At 40.2% G+C, this 20,762-nt stretch overlaps 1 protein-coding gene across 8 annotated transcripts in view; it reads left to right on the forward strand.

Moving 5' to 3' along the window:
- ARHGEF12 (Rho guanine nucleotide exchange factor 12) overlaps window positions 1-20,762 on the forward strand; it is an 80,654-nt gene that overhangs the window by 24,348 nt on the left and 35,544 nt on the right. For 4 of the 8 annotated variants that reach the window (XM_075172951.1, XM_075172952.1, XM_075172955.1 and 1 more), the window contains 6 exons: window positions 8,908-8,931; window positions 9,655-9,743; window positions 11,336-11,392; window positions 18,799-18,897; window positions 19,361-19,410; window positions 20,241-20,298. In XM_075172951.1, the coding sequence (XP_075029052.1) occupies window positions 8,908-8,931; window positions 9,655-9,743; window positions 11,336-11,392; window positions 18,799-18,897; window positions 19,361-19,410; window positions 20,241-20,298 (377 nt within the window). The remainder of the gene's footprint in view (window positions 1-8,907; window positions 8,932-9,654; window positions 9,744-11,335; window positions 11,393-18,798; window positions 18,898-19,360; window positions 19,411-20,240; window positions 20,299-20,762) is intronic. The other 4 variants (XM_075172953.1, XM_075172954.1, XM_075172949.1 and 1 more) reach the window with 1 other exon arrangement.

Here is a 20,762-nt window from a genome sequence, read left to right on the forward strand (position 1 = left end):
CTTTAGGTTTCTATGGTTGGTTTAGGAAAATAAAATTGTCTGGCGCAGCACTCTTGTTCCTTTGTCTCTTGCTTTGATTTTTGTGTGCATCTAACTAGAAAGCTTTTCCAGACGCCGTGTAGGAGGAGTGGTGGTAGGGAGGCGGAGAGTAGGGCTGCTTCCATTGAGCCAGTTCTGTATTGCAATTATTGGCAAGCAAAGCAAACATTTCATTTCCCCGTAATTAGCTCCAGTTTAGGGAGGCAGGTTAATTTTGACTGCCGCGCCCTGTCTGCACAAGAAACCTTGTTGCTTTATGTGATTCTTTCATAGAGGAGCAGTCTGTGGGCAAAGGGATTTAAAATGATTTTCAGAAATGAAAACTGGAGAAAAGAATCAGAAAACACATGTTCTGCACTTCCCCCCCCGCCCCCCCCCCCCCAAGAGCTGAAGCTCAGGTTGCCAAGATGATATGAAAATGTGGAGAAAAGGGCTATTTTGGAGCTGCTCTAGTATGGCCAAACCATGCATATTTCAGCTGCTTTTCCTTGCTTCAGGGAAGCTTGAGCTCTCTATGCCTGGGAATATTTGTCTATAGCCTACTTAAATAAATAAATAAATAAGCGAGAAAACTGGGTCATAACTTCTGAAATCGCAAGGCTTGACCTTTCTCCTGTACCTGGCCAATTCTGTTAAGTGGGTCATGCAATAAAAGCTTGCAGCAAATGAACAAATCGTGGACATTTCTTCTCTGCAGTGCACTAGAGCTTTGCTTAAATTTTTGTTATGATAACATTTTCTGGAAGTCTTTTTAGAAAAATTCTTGGCCTTTTTCAGTATTTTTGGTGTTTAATTAATTTAATTTTTTCCATTTCAAAGAAGTTAATTTTTCTTTCCCAGAGGTGGAAACTGATGGATTTAGTAACTTGTAACCAGTCGGGTTGGGAAACTAGTAGGAAATTACTTGTGATTTGGCAACCTCTGTTCTTCATCAGTTTCTGAACAGTTTATCCCTGCTCTGAACTACATTCTATGGGCGAAATGCATCCCTATTGCTCGAATCTTGCTTTTAGGCTAAATCTAAATGCAGCGTTATGGAAACATGAGCAACTTGGTTTATTTATGTTCTCTTCCATTGCCCCCTCCCCAGTTTTAGTTTGTTTGTCTGCTTCTACCCCATTGTAGAGATATTAAACAATAGGTGTCCTTGTCTTAAAAGGCTGTAACTTCAGGCCCTGTAGATGGAAAGCTGATGCTTCTGAGCCTTGGAAGTCAGTCAGGAGTGGAAGAACAGTACTGGCTGCTGAAAATGTCTCTGTCCCCTCCCCTTTGTAGAGTTTCTGTGGGGACTAAGAGTTCTTGCAGGGTCCTGGCTTCAGCAGCAGGGCAGCACAAAGGCCACATTGAGAATAGCTGCTGGGGAAGCCCTCCTTCCTTGCATGCCCTGTAAATGCAGTTCTTTCTCCATGAAAAGCCCTGACATCAGCTCTTGGAAAAATCCAAGTGCTTGTGTCATGGAAAATAGCTGAAGCACTTGCTTGGGCTGGGACTGAATGACTGAACTGTGGATGAAACTTCTCTAGAGATGCTTTTCTTCTACCCTTTCCAAATGTTACTGTTCATAGAGAAATATAAACCCTTTCCATCTGAAAGTTTTACAGCGAAAGGGTGCTAAGGAAAAAACTAGAGTTAGCTATAGTATATTCAAAGTACCCTGCTTGTCGTTTTTCTTTTTTTTTTTTATTTTGTCTGTTTAACAGACACGGTTGCAAGCTCCTTTTAGAGCTGGTCACATCTAACTGCAAAGGAGTATTTCCCAGAGGAAGCAATGTTCATTTCGATGGCCATACTACCTCTGTCGTGAGCAAATTCCATGTACCTCCTTGTCTGGAGGCAAAATCTCCATGTTCTTGTAATCTGTTTTATGAAGAAGACCTATCTTTGCATTCTGTTTTTCTTTCATCTTTTTAAACTGATTTTTTTTCTCTTTTCTTGCTCCCTTCTCATGCTGCCATCTTCTCTTCACCCTTCTTGACGAAACCCTCACCCAGAATAACTGCAAGAATGAAAGATAGATGGAGATATATATATATAGAGAGAGAGAGATAGTTGTTTTTTTTTTTTTAAAGCTCGAAGAGGCAACATCTCTGGGACGGAAAGGTGCTCTCACTAGCACCAGTGGAATGCTATTTTCTTGTAGAAATACCTTCCTCGTGGAGCCCTGACCTCTTCTTAAAGGCCATCAGAAACCTACTAGCTTTCCAGACTTGTGAAAAGGCATAATTTTTTTCCTTGATTTTTATCAAATGTATCTTAACTTAGTTTGCGTTAAGTGCTTAGCTCAGCACTTTAGGTTGCCATAGCGCCGGTCCCTTGCATTGATCCTTATACTGATCCATCAAGAAGTATATTGATGGGCTATATTAACTACTCTGCATTTTCTAACCTAAAAGGAAAATGGCATATTCTAATTATGTATAGAAACACTGGTGGGCCAGAAAAACAATATAACATTGACTGAGTTGGAGGTATTCACTGATGCTTTATTAGGGCAAATGCAACACTGAAGTTGCTGGGAATGTTTAGAAGATAGAGAAGTGTGTGGAGTCGACACAAGAAGGTATTAGTTATATGGGCTCTCCAGTCACTTCACTAAACTTCCTATGTGCCTTCTCAGAAGGCCTGCTCACAAAGCTGCCAGTAATCTAAAGCTAATAATGCCACGAACGATTCTTCCATGAGTCATTGCGTCAGCTGTGGTTGCTGCCTTGGACTCCTACAAAAATAACATGGAAACTTTTATTGCCTAGCTCTGTTTTGCCTCCTTGTGCACTTGCTACAAGTTCGTAAGATCTGTCCATAGGCTCTGACAGCTCCTAGAAATCCACGCCGTTTGGGTCCCTTCCTCAGCCTGGCTGTTTCTCTGTACCTTGCGTTACAATCTGTTGTCATCAGTATGCAGTGGGGTTTTTTTGAGGAAGAAAACTCTGTGGTTTCCTGAGCTTATGTACTTTGATATGAGGAAAAGATGACACTGCATAAAACTGCTCTTTAAGTGGGTTAATGCTAAGGTAAATAGACTTGATGTGTTGAATCAGTGTTGTCCACAGAATGTGATGTGGTTACAGCTGTAGTTTGCGGGCAGTACAGTGAAATGGCAGACTTCTGTCTGCGTTTTTTCTTGGTTGCTAATAGTTGCCCAGTTGCTGCATCTGTGTTTCTCTCTATCCGCTTGTCATTTGCTATCTCATCAGTTCCTTTTACTCACCCACTGTCCTATACAGAACATGTCTACCCCTTTTTGTTGTGACAGAAGACTGCCTTTAGCTCTATATTAAGGTCACATTGGTACTGCTTTTGTTCAGGTCATGTCAGCACTCTCCCATAATACCTTTCTTAGGGCTTTTAAGCCCAGCAAAAAACTGCCCTGGTGGATATCTATATCTGCAAACTGGGAAAACAGACAGACTTTCTTTTTTTTCCTGTTTCTTCCTGTCTCTTTCAAGATGAAATTCTGGGAAATATCTGCAGAATGGCAAACATCCATGCTTACTGTACTTTCAAGGCACTTGCTTAAACCCACTAGATTTAGACAGAAGATGTAGCCTTTTTCTGACTACTGTCAGTGCAGGTCCAATCAGAGTGTTGAAAATGAAGCTTAATAGGTGCTGAAGGAGTTGTATGCACTAGATGCACTCAAAATAGTCATGAAATTGTTCAGTGATTTTTAACTGTCACCCAAGAACAGGCTTCAGTTCTTCCAGTTACAGGATTTGTTTGGGTATGTATGAGCAAAAGGAGAGTACAATCCAGCTCAGCCTTCCAGAAGTGTAGCTGCCAATTACACAACTCGTTTTGTCACCAAAATCCATGGAGGTGGTGCTGGCAAAAGGCTTCTCATTGACTAATTATTTGGTGAAAACCTCCTGAAGTATGATGATGTCATTTTAAATAGCCATGGTTTGGGGGTTTTATTGGGGGGGCAGATCAGACTTTGAGTTAGCCTTTGGTTTTCCTCTTCTCTTTCCACATTGTGAAAAAGACGAATGAGTGTACCTGTAATATTTCTCATCTCTCCTGAGTTTGGGGTGGTCGGGTGTTTTTGCTGCTTTTATTTCAAATTTAGAATTCTATAAGAGGGTTTGTCTGTAACAAGCAACGTCTTATTTAAATGAAACTAATAATGCAATGAAGAAGCTTCTATTGCAACTGCTCATCTCATAATTAAAGATTAGTTCTGTCAAGCAAGCAGTTTTTGGCTGTTCTCTTTTGTATGGGTTTCACAATATTTCTTACTCATCTCGGCACAAGTTGTAGTAATTTATACTTGCATCGTGCAAACACACACAAGCTTAATTTCAGGCATGTGAGTAGTCCTGCTGAAGTAAATGGAACTAAAGTTAGGCACATGAATAAATATTTCCAAGGTTGGGGCCCTTGTCTGAATCTAAATATTTTTGTCTTTGATCAGTTTTTGAGATAGCAAATACTTGAATTCTGGTAATATTTTAGTATGGGAGGAAAAAACCCCAACATGGTTATCTGAATGCTGTGCTATTTATGGTCAGCTATATTTTCAACCTCCCGGGCTAGAATGGAATGCTTTGTACTGTTAGAAGCTGGGAATCCTTCCTCGCTCTGGTGTGTTTTGACACATTAGGTCTTAAAACTATCTTTCTCTGTCTTGGCTTCAAGGTAGTTGTTAGGCACTGGTCCAGTACTGAGTGGTGCGTGCATGTATGAGCTAACTTGGAGAAGTATAATTTTTAATCCACGGTGTTACTAGCTGTAGGTGTATTTTTCTCACTTGGCTTTACGGTAAATAGATTTTCCTAATGCAGCATGACTAACAAGACATACTTTTAGTAATTTGATGCATTTAAATTACTTAAATTATTTGACCCAGTATTTTAAAAACAAAATGTGACTTGGCTTTTAATTGTTTCTGGTATTTGGGAGAGTGGAACAACTTGTTTGAAAATGTGCTGATGTTCATCAGTTATCAGACAAAATGTCTACAGGGCTTTATCGTGTAGCCTAAACTTGCCAGCTAGATTTGGAATTAAGTCTCCAGCTGTTAACCGCACCCTGCTGTGCCTTCAGCTTGCATGGTGTTTACAATAGTAGATGAAATACATTTTATATGTTACATATAGTGCTGGATGCTATAAGACAATGAGGGGAGTTTCAGTACTACTTTCAAACTTAATGCTATTTCAAAGTGAGGATACGTTGCACTGAAATGCAAATAGTTGTTGGATAAACTCATGGGAGCTCTTCTGTGTTCTTTGATCATACTCCATTTATCCACGTACACTCTGCTTTCTGCTGTAGTATGCAAGTGACATAGTGTTTGGGAACTGAAGAACGTCTTCAGCAAATCAAGAAATGCTAGGTACTTCCTGGCTAGGAAACTGGGAAAAGAGGAGGAACTTCTATACTGAGTGCTCCCCACAGTCTGGCTAGCAAGGTCTTTAAATCACAGTTGTAGTCTTAGCTCAGCCTACTGTTCCATCTCTAATTTCTGTGATTTCATAACTCAGTGGCCTGGAGCGATTTCAGGTCTGGGAGGGGAGTTTTTCTGGAGGGGCTGGGGAGGTTCACCTCCAGCCTAGCTGGACCAAGCCCACCCCATTCCTACTCCGTTGGTTACAGAATACCTCTGAAGTAGAGCTAGTGCAGGAGAGGGCCTGGAGCTCCCTTGGCCTCACCGCCTCTAGTGAACGTGCTGCGTGTGCCCGAGAGGCTTCGCTGTGAGAGTGACCTGCTGCCTGCCCCGCTTCCCCACCACGTCCCTCCCTCCCAGCTTTGGAGAAGAAAGAAACGCAGGAAGCTGGCGGGTGGCCAAGGGGCTCCAGAGCTTCCGGGAGCCGCTCCCGGCGTGCTCCGCAGCAGCGTGCCCGTGGACGCGGCGGGACGGGGCCCCAGGGGAGCGAGCGCTGTGCTCGTGCCACATCGGGCCTGGGCTCGGGCCTCTCTTCCCGTGGGCATCAGCATCGCTGTGGTGGGGATTCTCTGGAGCTAGCCAGCTCCTTGCGAGTCCTGGCTGTACTGAAGTGCTGTGCCTACAACTGTTACTGCAGTTACGGCCTCGGACTAGGAAGCGGTGGCATTTTGGCCCTCACTCAGAGGGACTTCTATGCTCACCATTAGCGTCAAAGCACAGAAAAAATTCCTGATGATTTCAGTGCCATTTTATGTACAAAAACTTTACAGTTCTCTTTCTAAATAATTCATGTCAATGGTCTACGTATAAGTAGAAAGGTTTTACACAACTTTGTAAACCTCTGAAATAGAACATTTGCACTTCACCCTTGAACAGATAATAAATAGCTCTGAACCAATCAAAACAGTACAAGTGAACTAACTTTATTTTCTTCATAAACAGTTCCTTTTGCTGCAGGAGCATAAGCCTGGAGTTCTGGGTGCCTGATAAGAAACACTATGGGATAAAGGTTTTCCCTTAAATGCTTCATTAAAATATTTCTTAGTAATGTTAGGATTTTTTATGCAGCTCAAAAGTTCAAGTGCATTAAATAAAGAATGTGGTATAATTCATCTTAAGCATCTTCTCCTGCCTTTGGAGGGATGATAGACTGTCTTTCCCTGGATTCCTTTGTCTCCTTTTCTGCTTTTCAATGAAACACTTGATTAGTACTGCATCTGTTTACCATACAGTGTTCAGACAGGGTTAGGCTGGCCTAAGATGTTTTCTTTGCTTTGGGATTCAGGTTGTCTGTCTTGCACAAGGTACTTCTTTATTGGCCAAAATTTGTAACTGGGAGGGCTGAATGCTGAAGAGATCTGGCTTTGCAGGTAGATCAGAATGAGGAGAGGCTTGATTACCTACACATTTCTTATTTGAGTCAGAGTGGATTTCCCAGATTTCTGAGATTAAAATAGTGCTTTTTGGGGGAAGGAGGAAAGAGGACTACCACTTCTTGTGGAGTCTGTATGCAACCTTTTTTCTTCAATTAATTAACTTCTGTTCTCCTTTACCCATAGGTTCCTAAGGTTTTTGCAATCAAAGGCCCTATCTATCCCCTTAATTTTGAGGCGTTGTTGTATTTCAACTAAATTTGGTGCTGTTATCTAAAAGATGGCAAGTGTCTTGATGTGTATAATTATTCTCAGTAATAGATAGACAACATTTTAGTTTCACTTGCCTGATGTGTCATCAGATGTTCGTTTCAGAGTTGCCATATTAGTGCATGCTTGCATAGGGGATTGGCATGTGTGAGCTGGCCAGCGTTTTGGGTGTATACGCATTTGATGGAATACCTGTTATTCAGGGAGAGGGATTAAGTTGAGTACTTCTGCTGTGTATCCAGTTATGTTTTTCAGGTAATGGGGAGGGAGTTACTGTAGCTCTAGGACTGTGCTATTTCTGGCTGGGCCACTCTATGTATAGTCATTGAGGAAAAGAGAATAGGTGACAAGGTGCCCCTCCTTTGGAGAAAGGAGGTTAAAACATGAGGTGTGCATTTTGGGCAGTAGTCTTGGCGGTGCTCAAGGAATATTTTGTTGTAATGCTCTGAAATGCTCTCAGAGAACGGTTTGGTTCTGCACGTTGGACCAGTTTGGTTGCACAGGGCCATCGCTCAGCTCAGTTGAGTCCAAGTTTGGAGGTGGTGTCCTTGGGACTATCCTGCACTGATGTTGTCTTTTTCTAGTGCAGACTTACCATGGGACTATTGATCTTTACCAAATAGGTCTGTTTAAACCAAGTTAAGTTTAAAAAAAAAAAAAAATTGAGTCATTTAATGCCCTGTTAAATTTTGTGGTATTAGATTTCTTTTTTTAATTGAATCTCTTGCCTGCCTCCCTCTAGCCCTTACCCCATTTACTTCTTGGAAAACCTGTATAAATAGGAGAAGCTGAATGCAATAAGGATAACTATTATGCATATGGGGGAAATTATCAGCTGTAATAATGTCTTCATTTAGAACAAAAGGTGACTTAAGTTATTTATTCTTTTCTTACACATACACACACAGCTCTAAATGTTTATACTGCTTTCCAGCTGAAGGATCTAAAAACATTTAACAAGTAGGAATGGAGCTAAACTTCTGAAAAGCTCTGAGAAAAAACTAGTTCTGCTTTATGAAAGTAGAAGTTGATGCCTTCAGCTGCATGGCATACACCTTGCTCTGCCATTTTTCTGTGGTAATTCAAGGAAAAAAATCCTTGATGGTTTCCTATGTCCCACACCTTTTCCTTACTTAAAAAATGTGTGTAGACTTCTTCCTCCCTTTAACTCTGGGTTTGTGTTGCCTATTTTATCTGTATGTCCCAGCAATAATAGTGGGAATACTTAATATAATTTCAACTTAACTTTACTCAGTTGTGCAGTTTGTGTCTCAAAGATGGCAAGTTCATACAGTTTCATGAAAATAGTTAGAGATCTTGTTAAGAGGAGACGTCAGCATGAACTCCTATATTACTAGATACCACAGCACCCACATAGGAGGGCAAAAACTGGGATGTCTCAGCTATAGGAGATTTTTCAGTTGGAGTTTGGACCTTCATTAGGTACCAGGTATTCAGTCCACCAGCAGGACAAAAAAATCAAGCTACATTAATTTTTAGTATATGGAACTAGTTGTTATGAGAGGAAGATCATCCATGAGCTCCTATAATCTACTAAGAAAGAAGGACCTACTAGATGCTGGATTTGAGAGCACAGATTCTCTTCTCTTCTCAGTTCTGTTTGAAATGTTAAGCATATTGATAATAGTTCTTTACCTAGTTGAATCAACTGTAAATGGACTAATAATTGGCTGAAGTAGAAGAACAAAAAAGACTCGTTCTCTTGTGAAGGCATTACAGAAGTGTAAAATAACTGTATTTAAGCATTAGTGTTGATATCAAACATAATATTGAGAAACAAAAAAACTTTATTAAACTTATGTTCTTTCTTCTTTTCAGGTTTCCTCTCAAAAAACCTACAAGGTGAGTTACTGACATTTGAGTGTTTACCTGTATTGCAAATTATGATACAGCATTTTTGAAGGAGGAATGCTTTTAAAAGAAGAAAAAATATGTATACCCACAGATAGCAATACCCATTGCACATGTGAGGAAATTAATATCCAGATCAGGACAGGGTGTCAAAAATATAGTTGGTGGTGTACTTAGAGCGCATGGCATAGCGTTACCATTTGCATTTCTGTTACGTACACTGGTGGGTCAGAGATGACCAGAGAAAGTGACACTGTTGGTGTATGATGTACAGACACTTCCTTTGGGGAGGGTGTGGTATTCTAAATCTTTAATTTTTGCATACACAGATATTTAAGGTTTGCTGAGAGAGGAGGTAGAGTTAAGATTTCAGGAGTTTTTGCAGTTTTATGTAACTTACATTTATTTTGCGTTTAAAATAAAATATGGCCTGGTGTTGAATGGTAAAGAGACTGTGCTTGCTGTTACTAATTTCAAAGGTTAATGAGACTGTTTCTAGAACCTTGGATACACTCCCAAAGATTCTGAGAGAGATCATTTTTTCAGTTGAATTCAGTCTGGGAACGAATTTTTTAGGTGAACTTAATGCGGACATTTTTATCTAAATTCCTTGTTAGCAAACAGAACTAGGTAAGGTTATTTCCAAGACCCTCACCAGTTAGGCAACGCTTCTGTGGTGCGGTAGTCAGAATCCTTTGCTTTGGTTTGACACAGACACGGCAGCATTCTGAGCAGAGAGTCTCCAGCTGACAAGAAACAGAAGGTTGAACGCTGCAGTAGTACGCACGACTTTGATCCGACAGGTAAAGTCCTGAAACTTCACAGGTGAAAATCTAGACTTGAAAAGTACTGGGGATCGGAATAAAAATGATTTTAATGTGTCGACAAATGTGGTTTTCAGAGTTGTGTTGTTCTGCAATTGTAAAGCCTTTTTGAAGCATGCGGGCATTGAAATGAATATGGGCTTGCTTTTAAACATGCTCATCTACAAAGCAGCTGTTAACTGTGCAAGAATAAATGTAGATTAGTGGTATCAGTGAATAATTATAACTACTTCCTCCTTCAGAAAAGTCAGTCTGAAATTTCAGTAGGCAAATACTGTAATTAGTTGTGAGTAGTTCTTTTGGCTGTTTTAGTTGCAGTGTGAAATTGGAGATATTATAGGCTCAACTAAGGCTGGTATTCCTTGTTGGGGTTTTTTTTGAGCCTTAGTGGATTTTGATCCATCTCTGTCACTTGTAAAGTGAATTTGTACTTTCCAATGTGATGTATTTTAAGATAAACATCTATTTTTAAAGGATATGCTATCCTATTTTTTTAACCTTCCAGAAGGTTAAATCCGAGTCAACTTGGTAAGCCTGTCGAGTGCTGTCTTGGAAATTAGGATGCATGCAGGGATTCTTCATTCCCTCTCTGAAACGCTAACCCAGTGACTACTCTGTATGTTCATGAAATGCATGACAGGCTCTTGTCTGAGCCTCCTGGCCCCATGCAATGTGCGTTTTTCATGTCTGTGCATTCTGCTGTTTACTCCAGTCTTTCCCTTGGGGCTTGTGGAAGAGATGAGAGTTGAATGTACAAGGTGGTAGAACTTGTAGAATGTGTTTTTGCACAAGACATTTGAAGCTGATATTTATAATACGTCCTGTTCGTTAATGCTGTCTGCCACTAGCTGCATGACTCCTTCCTGGTGTGCACAAAATAAATTAAAATGAGCTTTTAACGTCTGATTAAAAAAAAAATCCTGTAAGGAAGAAAACCTGAATTAGTGCTTGTCTTCTTTTCCTTTGTCTTTGGGAATAGGTATTGTAAAATTATTTCAGATTGGGGTAGGTTGGAGATCTCAGGCTATGAACCTGTTTTGTAGAAGGAATTTGTTTTCTTCAGAAGCGAACTTCAGGAATTTGATGAAAGTCATTCTGATTTTGAGAGCTGTTACTTGGCACCACTGTTACGATGCTTGTGATCTGCTCTGATAGATGAACTCTGTACTGTAGCCTTCATAAAATGCCTTTTTTTTTTTTTTAAGGAGTGAATTCAGAATGCTGAACTACTATGCGTGTGTCGATTACTTACTCTGGAGATAAACGTTACCAGAGTTTCTATGCTTGGACTGTTTTTTATCCAGAATACTTTCTGTAGTTCATTGTAGAGAACTTCTCTTATTGTGTCTTAGATTCTGTAATAGATTCTTTGTGGTGTTACCTATGTCTTCATGCTCGTATTATTCACCCCTTATTCCAAGTGTTTCATCTATGTTTTGTTCACATCTTATTTGTGTTTTGCACGATTTAACCTAATAAATCAGTCTGTGTTTTTCATGAAGTTTTTTTTTCTCATGTTTGGTCTCCATATTTTCTATATCTCTCTCTCCTTTTCTCCTGCTCTCGTGCAGATAGCTCCTCCAAGAAGACAAAGTCTAGTTCGGAGGAGAGTAGATCCGAGACGTATGGTAAGCTAAAGCAGCTGCTGCAGCCTTGCACCTTTGCAGTCTGCTCCATGCTTTCTGTCTGTGCACCCAAGGCTTTTATCCTTTACATGATCCGCATGGTTGGCTCTGCAGCAGGGAGTGGGAAACTGGGTTTAAATGTTGCTTCAGTGTATCAGCTTGTAGTTTTTGTAGTGGCTGGAAACTAACCCGTACCTGGCAAGCATAGGCTATCACCTGGATTCTCCTGTTATCTATTGATAGTTAGGAAAACTTGCTGGGGCTGCCCTTCTTGGAGATCTTGTGCCACTGAGTATTTTTTGGCATTGTGTGAGGACATGGCTCATGCTGGACTCCAGAAGAGTTGTTGTGGTTGTAGAGAAGTCTGTGTCTTGCTCTAACTGTGGAGGTTAACCTGGATGAGCCAGCAATTCATCTTTTTGCATTATTTGTAGAGGATCTCGTGTCAGTCAGTTCCTTTTCATGTTTCACAGAAGTGGAAAATTGTATCTGTAAATAGTTTCAAAAAATGTAAGAATATGAACTTCACCATTCTTTGTTCTGAAGAGGGAGTAACTTCCCTGGCAGTCCTTTATTGTTGTGTATTACTACTGTGTTGTGGGCTTGTAGACTGGAACAAATTGGCATATAACGGTTTGGGATAGGAGCAGCCCCACACATCATTATGTTGTCAGTATACCATGACGGGTGCTGTTGGAAAGAATGTCTACCAAATACAGCCTGTTTGCTCATCCTTCTTCTTTAGCTTATATGAGATATGTCAGTCTTCGGGCTGTGACACTCTCTCCATCCTACCTTTATGTTAATGACTTGTTGAATTTCCAATCTCTAAGGAGGTTTGCACTCATATCTTAGAAACTAAAAGGTAGTAAGTTTTCACAAGTTGGTGGGTGGTCTTTTGGATCCTATCAGCTTCTGAAGACCCTTGGACCTAGGCTGAATCTGGCCAGTACCGCTACATTTCATGTTTCTAAGTGTGCACGTCCAGCTCTGTCTTGACTGCAGCCATGGGTTGCCTTTCTTTTCCTTGCCTTTTTTTCCTTGATATTTAAAACAGTCTGTGATACTTTCTGATTTTTGTCTGTAAAGAAAATTGCTTGCTGCATAACCTGCTGTGGGCTTTTGGACTGATGCAATGACTCTTCCAGTATAAGCTTTATCATTCCACTAGAGTAAAACTGCCAGGTGTTAATGGCTGTGATCCAACTTCTTAAACCACCTATGTAATAAAAAATGGTGCTGTCATAGCTCTGTTGTAAGGAACATTAAAAAATAAAAGCAAAAACAAAAACCCAAAACCACCAACCCTGAAGACTTCCTTCTAAACCAATATAGGCATGTTAGCAAAAGCTCTTTAGTTGGTGCAGATCAGGGAGGTGTGATCTGTTCCTTCTGTGAAAATGAGATCTTTTAACTTTCCCTGGCATTTTGAATCACACACTTTTCTTTAATTTAAAAAAAAAAACAACAAAACAAAACAAAAAACCCCAAAAAACCCTCCAAAACCCAAAAAAAGGTCATGTTTCTCAGGGTGCGAGACTGTTCCTCAGAAACTATAAACAGGTTTTGAGAGTGCCTCGATTTGCTTCAGTGGAGCTGGAAACCTGTCTTAGGGAGGCCTGGCTTGCTGCAGCTTGTATGGCTTCCTCTCATGCTCAGAGAGAATGAACAGAGAAATGGCCTGCTTGAAAGGATATATTTTGGGATGATGCTTCTGATGAGCTTTTGTTGAAGCCTTGACCAGTTTGTCCCCTTGCCAGGTAGATGCTGGTTAGTGACAGCGCAGTCAGCTTGACTAGATCCCTACGTCTTGAACCTGCATTAATTTTTGCCTAATGCTGCTTACACATAATATACTGAGGTGCTGTCAAACTATTGTAGGTTAATTACAGGAAACATTTGGTATGCTTGATGGAATGTAACTGTGTTTATACTTTTCCCTCAGTCTGTACAGTGTGCTGGTTTTTCATGTATGGCAGAAAGAAACATTACTTCCTAATGTAAGCCTTTACTTCCCCCAAAGCTTCCTGCAGATGCTCTGTCCATGTCCAGTATCTATGGGAGCAGTTTCCACTCATCCTTCCTTTCCAGTGGCCTTTGCTGTGTTGGACCTTGCCCTGCCTTTTGTCGCTACCCTCTACTTTTCCCAGGTTCTGTGGTATGTGTAGAGAAGTCTGCTGTTTGCTTTGAATGGGACCAAACTATTTAAAAACCTACAAGTAGCAAAACTGTACTGATATTTTTCTCGCTGGTGACTGTCAGCTGGCTCTTTCTTTGGCTAGCCATTGGAAAGTGAATAATAGAAAAGTCTCGAATGACAACAGGAAAAGGAGGTGTGGCTTTTGTATATGTGTTTGTTCTTACCTCTTGAAATTCTTAATTAAGGAGCAAGAGACCAGAATTTCTTGAAGTATACAAGTGGCTTGGGGGTGGCAGAGGGGTTAGGTAGCAAAATTGTTCTGATACACAGAAGTTGATTTAGAGTGACATGAAGCTTAGAGTGCGATATTTTCATCCATAAATCCAACCATCTCATATCTCTGTATTCAACAAAATTTAGATGATCAGGAGAGAGTTTGAGTGTAGTTTCAGATATGCGGTAATTTACTAATTAGTGCCATAACCTCCCACGATACTTGATACCTGTTTCTCAAAGTAAAATTCTCGTCTCTTAAATGAACTTCAAATTGACATTAGCTATCAGGGTGGTAGGTGAGATATCAATTACTCTTCCCTTTTCCCTATGACTTGGTTGCTGTCCAAAGATATCTTCCTTTTTATTTAGTAATGATCAGTTTCTGGCCCAAATATTAGACTAGGCCATATACATACTCTTTCACATATTTTCTTCAATTGTGGGACAGGTTTTTAAATCTTTTTCTTTTGAAACCCCAGATTTTACCCCTCTTGAGACGTTTTTAAATCAAGCTTACTCTTCCTGGTTTGTTTCTTGCAGTTCTTGTCAGCCTTGTGTCTTTATGTTGTGGCCACCATTTTTCCGGACTCTTGAAAGGACTCTTGGGAGCCCCTCATCACTACCCTTATAATAGCCAGAAACGGCTGGGAGTGCAAGGGGCACTCGACCACAGGGGTTGAATGTGTCGTTGCCATGGAAGCAGATAGTCCTATTTATCATGGTTAAAATACATGGTTCTTTTTTTTTAGAAAGGTTACCAAGCCTTTTTTTATGAACGGTATTCAGTGCCATTGTTGTTAACAGTTTTATCAAGACACTATACACTGCACTAATTTCAAACAATACAGTTTTTGCTCTGACTTTACGTGACTTCTACTACCAGGTTAGTGGAAGAATCTGAAGAATGCTGCTAATATGGCATTTGGTATGAAGATCACAGTAATAACTAGAACTAAGTGAAATTCAGAATTTCATCCTATGAGAAATTTTCTTTATAAAAGCTGACAGTTTTATTTATTTTGTGGAGCGGGGTTTCTGAAAATATTTTATAGAAATAAAGCTTCCCAAATGAAGTGAAACATTTGGACATTCTCAAAACCCCAAGGAGTTTGTTTTTGTTTATTGAATGATTCATTTCAAATCACTATATTAAATTGCATTTTCCCATTGTGGCCTCATGTCTCCAGGGAGCTTATAGTTCACAGGTCTCCTCCCATGCCATGTCCCACACAGTTTGATCAGAGGAGAAGCTACATTGGATTATGGGAGATGTAATTCATGTCTCCATTCTCTCTAGTGAGTCAGGTTTTTAGAAAGAACCCCTGCTCCATTTGTTGTGCACTGCTAGGGAAATGAAATTTCTTATTTTGTTGAATAACTTCCAAATATTTAGGATCTGTAGAAGAGAAGAAGGTAAATGATCTTTTTACTAGAGAAGCTCTTGGATGGTCGAAACATATCTGGCAAAACTGTTTGAGACAATCATTTTTACCATGGTGTGTCCCTGACCTTGAGAAGTTCGGACTTCACCCTTCCCTGTTATTCAAAAGGCACACTTGTAACTGGGCTGGAGAACTGAGCCGATGTCGCAGAGCGAATAGTGCCACCTATCGAAGAGTTGATCGTGGTAGCTTTTCTTGCAATTCCTTTTTCTGAGGCTGGTAATTTCTAGCTGCTTTCATTTCTAATCTTAAACCTCTTTAACTACAGCACACAGTTAGCAGCTTTACTGTACTCTTGGCTTGAGGCTATACCAATGAGTTTGGGGTATTATAATATGCATGAGGATGAAAAAGGATTTTTAAGATTTATTTCTTTTTCTCCACAGAATTTTATGAATCCACTCAAGATATGAACATGTAGTCTGATTTTGTGTACTTAAAGCATAGTCACAGTGATGTCTCCTCATTTCATGCCATCAAGATACTGTCATGTGAAAGTGAATGTGGGAATAAAATTATTATTGATTTGATTTCGGGTGCTATCAATGGTGGGTTCTGTTGACCTAATAATCTTTACTAAACTTCAGCTGGAAAAACTGAAATATCATGGTAAGATATTTCAAAACGAATGAATCATGATTTCCATCCAGGGAATGCTAAGAACTGGAAGACAAAAACAAAAAAGGTGAATGAGAAGCTGATTGCCACTTCCTAACATGGACTCTTCAGTGTTGCCCCAAACTCATAGACTTTAATTAAAGTGGGTGAAGTTGATTTAGTTAGTAATTTAATGTAAGAGTTCCTGTATGTACTTGTGATATCCAGGTGTGACGGTAATATTGAAAACTTTATGTTGCGTGTCATTGGGCTCTCAGTGGTTTGTGGCTTTCCCTTCAGTCCATTCCAGAGTGTCTAATGAGGTGTTCAAGGTACAAGACGTGGGTTATGAAAACATTGCTGCTCTGGTCTTAAAATTCCACCACTAAGCAGATTTCAAGTTGAATATATTTTACTTAAAGAACAAAAGTGAGCAAATGACAGATTTGGGGTGTTTCTTTACTAGTTTTTCCTCACAGCAGAGTAGAAGAGAGCACTTGAAGGTTGCTCTTTTTAGTCTACCTGGTTCAGACAGGGAGTGCTATCAAAGCTGATCTAGTTCTGCAGGTAATAGTGTTATCTTCAGAAAACTTTCAGATAATTTCATTAAAATCACTATAAAGCTGCTGTGTATCTCTGTCAAGCACGGTATCTCTCAGCTGGCCTACCTAGACCTCGTTCCAGCCTTTAATATTGTGTTAGGAGAAGGATTAAGTGCCTGCTTCTTGTCTGAAGGGAACAAATACAGGGAAAAAGCAATTATGAACTAATTTGGGTTTGAGTTGTCCTAATTTCAATTGCTTCCCCATTCTAAAATTAAAAGGTGGTCTTGGGTGAAATTGAGACTTGTTGTGTGAAACAGTTTAACTTCATTATTCTTGGAACTTAAATTATACTCTGTAAGGTCAGTTTATGTTGCATCTCCTACTGCCGTTGCCTCTGCTTTGGCATCAGGTTCATTCAAGGAGGAAGCTTATCAGTATATCCAAGGGTTATTGGTTCTGAAAAAGAAAGAAATTCAGTGAAAGAGCAACGAGTACGCAGGACTATACTGTGCCTTTAAACAAGGACAGTTCTTATGAGTCAAAAGATGTAGTTAGTGTCTTACTCATAAAACCTGTACATCTGGCAGCAGGGTTTAAAACGAGCTGTTTTTATGAAATAGCATATGTTCTCTTTCCCACACCTCACCCTGGGGCATCATTCTTGTGAAGTGAGACTTAAAGAAGCTTGGTCATATAGAAAAATGGGAGGTACAAAAGGGAGAGGCATGTTCTTTCACTTAACCGTATAAAGAGGGTGTGAAAGGTGGTGGGTTTTTTTCCTCTTGTCTGCTTTCACCTTGCATCCATTCCATCAACTTACTGCAGATCACTATGTATAGCATAATTTGCTTCTACTTTATCGGCAGAAGGGGAGTTACTGGGATATGATACTGTGACCAGACTGCTGCAGAAGTGCTGGAATGCAACCTTTTCCACTACTCCCACACCCATTTTTCATATATGCCACACTCGAGGAGAACAGGGCTGACTGGGCAGACAGTATTTTCTCTTGAGGCTCCTCATTTCCATCAGGAGTTGCTCCAGAGAAGAGAAGGGAGCTGTAGTGGTGCGAAAGTAATTTAAGACACGGGTATGACTCCACACTCTGTTACAATTCATTCCTTAAAAATTATTTCAGAAAAGACAGTCTTGCTGGGACAGCATCTTCACAATTCCCTTTGCTCCCTCCATACTAAATGAAACTGCTACAATTTTGGTATCTGATTATGGAGAACTCCAATTCTTTCTCAAGATGCTGGTGTAAGAATTTTGCCTGATGTGGCTTTAGAAATGAAGAAGCAAAGCAAGCTGTTAGAAATAAGGGTGATGTTTAGTAGCTAGTAATTTCTGCTGTGTAAATGAAAGAATATCCGTGAAGCATTTTGCAGAGTTCCTAAAGTCGCTTTTCAAAATAAGGGCTCCATTGTGGTAGGCTTTTGCAGATGCTCCTAGGAAAGTGCTCTGCAATGAATATGCCAGGAATGTTGCTTTGCTTTGTTTTGTTTTGTTTTTCCCTTATTTCGTTTTCAGGTGAATAATAGACATACACAACATTTCACCTTTTCAAAATGCTGCACCTACTAAGTACATTTATCTCTGCAGCAGTATTTATGTTCACATTATACTGAGTAATCTTAACACTGGGAAACAAAACAAGTTGCCTTTGATGTCACACAGCAAGTGAAAGGAGAAGCAGATTCAAACTTGCATCTCCTGGGATTTTGGCCCTGTACTTCAGTAGCTCAGTGGGAAGCATGGTCTTGATTTCAGGCGGCTTGTTCAGTGTAGTAAGCGTGGCTTGTACTTCTTTAATGCTGCTGTTCTGGTTCTGTGCAATATTCTCATCTGGAACAGAAGGTGCCCCGAGATGAGATATTTTGCTGAGAATAGGGAGAACTTTTCCTGATTAATAAATCTGTTTTAGTCGAACCCGCTGATGTTAGTCTGGGAGACTTGCAACTTCTTTTAGAGTAGCTTGTGAAAATTGTGTGGTATTTTTGATGGTGTACTGGAGCATGACAGCCCTCTGGCATACTTTGAAGAATTATTAATACAGACAAAGGGAAATTGTGCTCATTGGTTCGTGTACATAGCTGCTCTTCTTTAAAAGCTGCTTTTACCTCAAGTTGTATCTGATGTGCCAGAGCTGTCTGCATCTCTGCTGTTGTATATCTCTGTTTTGTGTAACTGAAGCAATAAGCTTGACCTGTCTTGACATTCCTATCTGTTTCTGGACTGATGCCCTCTTTCTGTCTCTCATATATTTTTCCCTCTGTTGTATTGTACCAGTTTCTTTCAGTGCTCTGTGATTATCTAGGAGGATAAGGTTTTGGACTGATGCCTAGCTTGTGCCTCTTTGTATTTCTCTCCTTCTCTTTCTTCTGCCCTTTCCCCACCTTTCTTCTGCAGGTCTTGTTCAACGGTGTGTTGTTATCCAACGGGATGAAAACGGATTTGGGCTGACAGTCAGTGGAGACAATCCAGTCTTCGTGCAGTCTGTCAAAGAAGGTAAGCAGACTTGCTAAGTGTGCTAGCCAGAGAGCAGCCTAGAGGGTTTTCATGTGAATCAAAGAAACGTGCATGAGCTGGAGGAGAAAACTCCAAATGCCTTCCTCACGGGTGGGATGGCTGTAGCTTCGGAATAGATGTGCAAGGACAAAGAGCATTGCACTGTTGGAATGCAGTGAATCGCCGCCTTAGTGTCTGATGTATTTGGAAACTGACCGCTTGCGTCTGAGAGGAAGTAAATGACTCCTTGAAATGTGGTGGGATTGTGGCTTGATGTATCCACTGCAAAACGAGAACAGAACTTCTCTGGTCTAGATACTCAGAGATTTTAATCTGGTAGAGACAGAGGAAGCTTGGGTGAGTGTGGAAAGTAGCTTTGTGTGGAACTACAGAAGCGCTTAAACCATTTTTGCTTTGAATGTTTCTACTGAAATTTGAACTAAATGATTTCTTGCCTCTCTAGATGGAGCAGCCATGCGGGCTGGAGTGCAAACAGGCGATAGAATTATCAAGGTAAGGGCATTCAAATCATCAGAGAAATGGATCCTTTGTATTAAATGAGCTCTTTCTCTGAAAGAATATCATTGATACGTCTGTTGTGATGTTTGCATTTGCCTGTGGGATAGAGGAGTGGTCTAAGTTTCTGTGTTCTGGGGATACCAGAACCGTAACCACTGAAGGCCCACTGCTGAATGTTAGTTTTGTTGTGGAGATCACTCTGACTTCAGAACTTTATGGGTGAGTTCAGCATCCTACAAAGTTCAAGTATCACGCGTACAATACAACAGAAGTGGCAGGGGAAAGAAGAAATAGAGAGTTATTAATAATTACCTGTAAATAAATAGTCTTCTTGGATTATTATTTTTCCCCTAACTGCCCGCAGATCAGTGTTCTCTTTTAGTCCCAAACAACTAAGAAATCAAGTCAGTACTTAAAAAGACTATCTAAACTATTGCTGCAAAATGATGGTTGTGCTGCAGCAGCTACTGACACAGATAGAGCTGGGATTTCAGCTAGGCATTTAAGTTGATGAATTAAATTAGCTACCCTAATTTTTTTTTCTGCCCAGTCAGAGGTGGATTGCTTTTATTTTGTTTGGTTGCTTGGTTTTCTTTGATACATGTGTATAGTTCTCTTTTTGTGGAGCTCTGTTCACCGAGATAAACTGTTAGAAGGACAAAATGTTTATCTGCTAGTGTCTTGAAAGACACAGTAATGGAGATGGGGGGACAAAAAAAATTATTGTTCCTCGTTCCTACGTACTTATCGTGTAGTATGTAGGTACCTTTGGTTGGAAATCAGTAGCTAAATACTGTTAACTTTCTCTTCCTCCCGACCTCCAGGTGAATGGCACTCTTGTAACACACTCAAACCATTTGGAGGTGGTAAAGCTGATCAAGTGTAAGTAAAGGCAGGTTACTATTTTTGTCACTATGCTCCTTTAAAGCATGAAAGGCATAATTTTAAAGGACCAATTACCAATCCAATATCAAGTGATAAGGATGAGGTCTAATCATGCCCCATGCTGAGAGATAAAGGGTGTGTATGAAACAGTGAAGTGAAATCGGGGTAATTTGACATCTCAGACTTGAACTGATACATGCTTCTGCAGTTTCTCCTTAGCTTGATGTTCGAAGTCACCATCAAACCTTGCCTACGCGTCTTCCCATCTTTTGATTCCACCTTAAATACCGTAGCTGTTCAGGCACTCTTAATGTAGATTACTGTATGATGCTTGCAAAGTACTGGTGTTTCTAAAGGAAGTGCATTCTTTGTTGATTTTCTTGTACAAGGAAGAAGGTGGTAGTGATTCCTTCCACCCTAGCACAGTTTATTTTGTGGCATGAGCATATGTATACTGTAAA

This window comes from Calonectris borealis, chromosome 24 (genome assembly GCF_964195595.1).
Source record: "Calonectris borealis chromosome 24, bCalBor7.hap1.2, whole genome shotgun sequence".
NCBI classification, from domain to species: domain Eukaryota; kingdom Metazoa; phylum Chordata; class Aves; order Procellariiformes; family Procellariidae; genus Calonectris; species Calonectris borealis.